The sequence below is a fragment of the Girardinichthys multiradiatus genome, chromosome 6, assembly GCF_021462225.1.
Source record: "Girardinichthys multiradiatus isolate DD_20200921_A chromosome 6, DD_fGirMul_XY1, whole genome shotgun sequence".
NCBI classification, from domain to species: Eukaryota; Metazoa; Chordata; class Actinopteri; order Cyprinodontiformes; family Goodeidae; genus Girardinichthys; species Girardinichthys multiradiatus.
This window is the reverse complement of record NC_061799.1, coordinates 22,502,908-22,509,504: the sequence shown is the minus strand read 5'-3', so window position 1 is coordinate 22,509,504 and position 6,597 is coordinate 22,502,908. Positions and strand designations below refer to the sequence as shown.

The following is a 6,597-nucleotide window of genomic DNA, read 5'->3' as shown; positions in this document are numbered from 1 at the left end:
ATAGGTTTGAACATAATCTAATTGAACAAAACTCAGTTTGACTGAATCCAGTTGTATTTAATGCAAATGCATTAATTCAGTTAAGCTTACCTGAACTAATTGGAGCTGAACTGATCTGAAGGGAACTAAACCTAACCAAACTGACCTGACCTGACCTGAGCTAAGCTGAACTGAACAGAATTTAACTATAAAGAACTTAAATGAATTTAATCACATTGAATCGAAATCGACTAAACTGAATTGAATTGAGTTGAGCTGAAAAGAACTAAAGTGAACTGAATTAGTCTGAACTGAACTGAAAAGAATCTAAATGAACCAAACTAAAATTATATCAAATCAAATGGAATACAATTGTCACAGAAATTATTTAAAATGAACATGAACCACAGAGAAATCAACTCTTCCGCTGCATATTTTATTCTGTTTTTTTATAAAATCCATCCCTTTAACATTGTATATATTTATAGATACAGCTATCATACAACAAATATGTTATTACCAAACGTACAATGTCCCTTTACTGTAATTCATAAATACCAAAGGTACCAAGATAAGCTACCAGATTCTGCTACAAAAGCAGAATAACCAACAACAGTGAACAATACTTAACTTCCAGAAAACTGCTGGTGTTCTTATGATATTAATACTGTAAGGTGTTGGGGGTGGGGGGTAGCTGTGGTGGGAGTGTACATGTGTAATGCAGAAACAAAGGGACTTATTTGTGTACCTTGCTAAACTACATTGCATTATAGTTAAAAAAAAAAAAAAACATTAAAACATTCATATCAAAAGGACTTCATGAGTCATCTCAAGATTTCATCTGACCCATGTTTTGTACACTTTAAGAGCACTGTTTATATTGTACCTCCACGACAATTTCAAATACATGTGTTCTTCGTCACACACAGTGTAATTGTTTGACCGTCTATTGAAATATTTGGCATAATTTTCTAATCACCGAGTGTGACAGATGTGGTACCACATTTGATGTACTTTCATCCCTATGTTCACTTGTTATAGCGTTACATTTAGAGTTGAATTCCTTTTTATTCCTCTTCTTATATTCCGTCTCTTTAAAGAGGGTTTTGATGGTAAACCCATTGACAAACACGCTATGGTACATCTGAAACCTCATGACTAAAAAGTCACTGTTATTATATTGTGCAGTGGAAATATAATACTATTTACAATACATACGTAACTGAGTTCCATCCGTTCACTGTATTAACAGCCTCTAGCAAACGCTTGTTTTATTATTATTCTATCCTGTGAAACTTGCTCCATTTATATGTTTAGGTTTATGTCTTGGCATTTTAGATCAGGTTACCTGCAGAACTGTTCAAGCACAGTGGATCTATACCATATGCACCATTTTGTAATGAATGGTGATTGTAGGTTTAGGACAAATGAACTTCTTACACTGATGATCTTCTAAATGATGATTTACGATATTTCTTTCTTTTATTTTTTTTATGGTTTCATTTTGTAGAGTATCTTTGGAACTTTCAACATGTAGAAACTTATAGTCTGCAGGTTGGTCAAGAGCATGGCACATGCAGAATTTACAAGTGTTTTGATGGATCAAATTCAACCACAATATAGGTGTATTGTCTCAGGTGCAGTGTCACCTTCTCCCTGTGTGTGAGATAATTCTTCCTAAACTGATTAGTCCACCATAAAGGGTTTTGAGGATATCCACTTTTCAAATGATCTGTAATTGTTTTTCTTTAGTCTTTGATGACATATCTATGATCCCCAGATTTCAGCATCATCGTCGAGTGGAACCATCTAATGGGCGTCCATTGCGCCTCAGATCCCTAGCTGCTAGATGCAGTGAGGGTCCACGGGAAGTTGTTAGAGTTCTTGTAGCTGGAGGTGAGTCCTGGTCCTCCATGAAGCTCTCGGGACTCCCCTCTGCATCGCCATCGGGTAAGCTACCACAGCTGGACCCTGGTGACATTGTCTCCAGAAGATCATCCCTTGCCAGGCCCACCACAGTCTCCTGGTGTGGCACACCCTGAGGGCCTCCCTCGTGGGTTGGAACACCAACCAGCAGCCCTGTGTCCCCATCAGTTGTGCTGCCAACATTCCGTCCCCCATCCTGGTCCTCCAGAAGGTTAGAGAGGAAGCTGATATACTTCATAGCAAGTCTCAGAATTTCATTTTTGCTCAGCTTCTTGTCAGGAGGGTGAGTGGGGATGAGTTTGCGAAGCTCTGCAAATGCACCGTTTACATTCTGTTGCCGCCAGCGTTCGCGGCTATTTGTGAAGATGCGACGCACAATTTTCGGCTGGCCAGCTGTCGAAGGAAATGGAAAGAAAAAAGGACAGACATGAAGGATATAAAGAAACGTAGCAGTAAAACAAAACTCAACTTGCAATTATTAGTGAAAATTTGGTTTTTCAAAAGGGCACAAGTTCTAAAAAGAGGAGGAATTATAGCTGCGAAGAGATGCACAACATTTATAACAAAAAATAAATTAAACCGAAAAACCCAACATTTGTAAAACTGCCTTCATTTCAGCCATGGATTTTAAAATATACAAGAAATAATTTACTTTACTCGACAAAACCGTAGAATAATTTGTATTTGGAAAGCTGTGTTCTCCCTATGGTGAAATCAGTGATTATGTATTTAGACAGAATGATGCAGATAAGTAAAAAAAAAAAAAAAAAAAACATAATCTAAAATACTTAGAAATTGCAAAACTGTTCTCCCTACTATTGATTCATAGAGTTACAAGGAATTCTTGATTTTGTTTGCCGAACCTCAAGAACAAAGGGAGTTTGAAAGGGTGTGTTAACTTCTGCAATCTATGGGATTTGTATTTGTTTAGACACACTGAAAAGGCTACTCTGAAGATGTGTAAATAAAATATGATCTATTACATCCAACCATATCTATTATTATATACTTAAAAAACTGTTCAACCGTGGAGTTTTAAACAATAAACGAAATCATCAATTTTGATAGCACAAATCTTAAGAAGACAATTTTTTTGGATTGATAAGTTATCCCTATTACATAGTTGTTTTTATTTATGTAGACATACTGAAAGGCTTCATTGAAGATGGGTGAAAAAGACAATCTAAAATGGCCGTCTTCAAATTTTACATAGAAGTTGCAAAACTGTCTTCCATTCAACCATGAATTTTTAGGATACAAAACTATATTGTTGCCAAACCTCAAGTATAAAGTGTGTATGGGAGGGTGTGTTAAGCCCATTCTGCAATCTATGACTTTTTTGTTATGTAGACAACTCCCCTCTGTATAATGGATTTTAGGGATAAAATAATCCACTGCTTTTGCTTTTCAGACTGCAGGATTAAATTGTGTTTTGGGGTTGAGGAGGTTGTAACGCCATTATTCAAACTACAAAATTTGTATTTATTTAGATCAATTTGAAAGCTTTAGAAAACAATCATATACATCTAACTTCAACTTGGTGAAGCTAGATGTAAAACTGTTTTCATGGATTTTTATGGATACAAGAAAATACATATTTTCTTCACCAAACTTTAAGAAAATGTGTTTGGGATGATGTGTTCATCCCATTGTGCAATCTATGATTTTTTTTTTGTCTGGACTCACTGAAAAGGGTTCTCTGCAGGTAGTCGTATTATTCCACCCCCAACAGAAGTCTCCTTCTCGGTTTTGTTGCACTTGGAACACACCCAGCCTATCTTAATCCTTCAGCCCAGTCTGCAGTAAAACCTTGGCATGGAGGCAGTAGAACCCCCAATTCTCCTCCCTTTTATGACAGTGAGTGGGCAAAACTGGAGAGGATATTTCAAATCACATGTACTCCAAATTTGCCTAAGAATGACTTATTTTAATGATATGGGGGTAAATGTATAGTAACAAAATCCTTCTGTGAAGACGGATTTTGTACATCTCACAAGTTGAACATTTTTTTTCCTCTTTGCATCGCATCTTCTGCAACACTCAGATTGGGAACAGTATACATCCATGTCAGTGGATGAATAACGATGGAGATGAGGGAGGGACACTTAGGTGGGTCTGCACTGGGAGAAGGAGCACACAGCAGAAGTGCATCTTACCATACTTATAAAGATCTAAAATGCGCCTACCCTCGTCGAGTTCAACCTCATAAGGCGCCGGGCGGCGCTTTACCCTGTTGCTGGGATACATGCTGTACTGCTCCGACTCCCCTCCAAGACTACAGAAAAAAAGAAAACAGTCGAAAACCACGCACATGTCAATGTGGCTATATGAGAAAACTTAGATTTCGTTCTGAAAACATTGTTGAATCACTTCAAAAGTTTTAATACCTTGATGCAAGGATACACAGAGCCTCACGTACTGAATGCATACTGGATTTCAGTCCAATACATCTCAAGCTTTTTATATCTTGCAAGAAAGGCAAAGATTACAACCATCTGTCTTAACAAGTTTCTATCCTAAACTCGAAGATCCAACGTGCAGATAAAACAGTTTATCTTTCTGACTTCACCGGTACCTGTTGATGGCGGCGAGAGGCTGCGCCAGGTTGTAGAGCATCGCCCGGGCCGGGACAGGGAACGCGTTTGGGCTCAGCTGGACCATTCGAGCGTTGTCTCGGTGCGGCGGCGGCAGCGGCAGCGGTGGAGGTCTGCGAAGTTCCGTGATCGGCACCAAATGGCTCTCCGTCCTCTGCTCCAGCGCTTTTATAGCGTCCCTCCTGGAGAGCTCGATCACCGGCACTTCCCTTTTCAGGTCAAGGGCGTTGAGAGAGGCAGTTTCCCTGGCAACGCCGTTGATGATGATGCTGATGCTGGTCCCGTTGCTCGAGTTCTGCAGCGGAACGTCATCCGTCTCTTCAGCCCCTTTGAAGCTCCCTCCCCTCTCCTTCTCGTCCACCTCCTCCACCTCCTCATTCCCATCACCCTCCTCCCCCCTTTCTCTCCGCGGCTCCTCGTCCTGCTTGTATCCGTTGTGTCTGGAGATGATGGCCGAGACTTCTCGCTTTCCAGGACCGGATCCTGCGTCGGGACTTCCAGGACAAAGCTCCTGCTCCCGTTTTTCCATCATTTTTACACCGTGACCCCCTTTACAGTCCCACAATGTCCTAAATGAAAATTTATTCGATTAAACTCGAGTCAAATAGCAACATTTCTCGCACTGTAAGCATATGCCGTTCTTGAAAAGCTTAAATAAAAGTTCATTAAAATGATAAATAATTCGTCTTAAAAGGCTTTTTTAATTTACAACAATTATTATTAGTTGAAACATTTAAACTCTGTAGGTTTATGTGAAACAAACGAATCAAACGTTTTTAAATTTGTTGGAATTAACGTTTTTTGCTTTCGGATTATGTATTTAGTTCTCTCGTTTTCAAAACCAACTGGTCGGGTTTTTCTCAACTAAAACAGTAATTCCAATGTAATATAAAACAAATGCAGTCAGCTATAATATAGTCAGCTTGCAAGTTCAGCATTCTGTCATGATGATAAAATTCCTTACTCTCTCCTTTGAGTAAAGTCGGTTATTTAAGCTAAATAATTTTCTTATAACTATGGGATTCGCGACGCTTTTATACAATAGCTTGCAAATTATGATTGGTAATTTAACGCCTGATTCACAGTAATATAGTACATGTCATTTTTTAAGTGAGAAACAAAACACCATTAAGTGTAATTCACCTTTTGTAAATTAAAGAGTATTTTATTTCCCTTTAATCGTGGGAGAAAGGATCACATTATAATGTAGACACTAGGCTATTTCTGCGTCGAAATAAAATCCAGTTTTTTCTCCAAATCCGTTCTGATATAATCCGAAGCAGCTAGGATTGGATCGTTTTCCTAACAACACAAGTGAGAGAATTATTTGTAGAAATATTTGTCTGTATTCGGTTGGAAGGCCACAATGCTATTATTGCTACAAGGGAGCGTTAGGGTTTTGCATTCTATCCATCACCCATCGGCGTAAGGTGCCTTTAGGTGTAATATAACGTAATAAAGCACTGCAAATATGAAAAACGAGCAGAAGACTGTGGATAATATACGTGTTTTTTCCTATTCCCTGGGAATTCTCCGACAGGCCTCACATCCGTTTTTCCTCACAGTCTCTATACCCGATCGAAAAAAAAAAACAGAAAACATAGACTAAATATGTCGCTCATTACGGCAATAAAATAAACCCGATGGCGTCCCTACCGCAACAAGAGGAGCAACATATACGACGGTTTAAATATGGAGAGAGATTTTTGCGCACTTACCGTTTCAGCCGTGTTGTTGATGTTACTGTGTAAGTGGAGCCATTTTGTGAGTGGGTCATCCATGTCTGAGTTTTTTCTTTTTTTTCTGCCAGTTGTGAAGCAGTGTGTGTGTATTAATGTGTGTGTGTAAGTGTGAGTTATTCCCCGACGCATCCAGCGCGCTCCCTCTCTGTATGGGGAGCGGAACACAGGCCGCAATGTGGCCGAGTGAGATAAGCGCACGGCAGCGGCCTCTTCATTCCCGATAAGCCCCTAAACCCATTATTTATGAAATGATTCATTATTATTTCGCTGTCGTTGGGGCTATATAGTCTTGTGGAGGGCAAGGCTTAAAAAAAAAAAAAAAAAAAAAAGCAAACAGGCAAAGCGCAACGGCCTGT

At 39.2% G+C, this 6,597-nt stretch overlaps 1 protein-coding gene across 2 annotated transcripts; it reads right to left on the bottom strand.

Moving 5' to 3' along the window:
* Positions 1-394: 394 nt before the first annotated feature.
* On the bottom strand, positions 395-6,371 carry LOC124869260 (T-cell acute lymphocytic leukemia protein 1). 2 transcript variants are annotated; one of them, XM_047367014.1, is made up of 4 exons: positions 6,218-6,371; positions 4,481-5,068; positions 4,092-4,180; positions 395-2,298 (listed from the first exon to the last, which is right to left on the bottom strand). In XM_047367014.1, the coding sequence occupies exons 1-4, from the start codon at positions 6,274-6,276 to the stop codon at positions 1,769-1,771; spliced, it is 1,266 nt and encodes a 421-aa protein (XP_047222970.1). In that variant the 5' UTR covers positions 6,277-6,371; the 3' UTR covers positions 395-1,768. The 2 variants fall into 2 exon arrangements, with proteins under 2 accessions (XP_047222970.1, XP_047222971.1); XM_047367015.1 differs by lacking the exon at positions 6,218-6,371 and adding an exon at positions 4,293-4,371 and having other exon boundaries at positions 4,481-4,617.
* Positions 6,372-6,597: the final 226 nt, after the last annotated feature.

Bases quoted from the DNA above. Each gene is read 5' to 3' on its own strand.
- LOC124869260 (XM_047367014.1), bottom strand. From the start codon at position 6,276: ATGACCCACTCACAAAATGGCTCCACTTACACAGTAACATCAACAACA. The intron at 4,181-4,480 runs GTACCGGTGAAG...TTTTTTCTGTAG, and splicing joins CCTCTCGCCGCCATCAACAG to TCTTGGAGGGGAGTCGGAGC. The intron at 2,299-4,091 runs GTAGGCGCATTT...TTCCTTCGACAG, and splicing joins TGAGGTTGAACTCGACGAGG to CTGGCCAGCCGAAAATTGTG.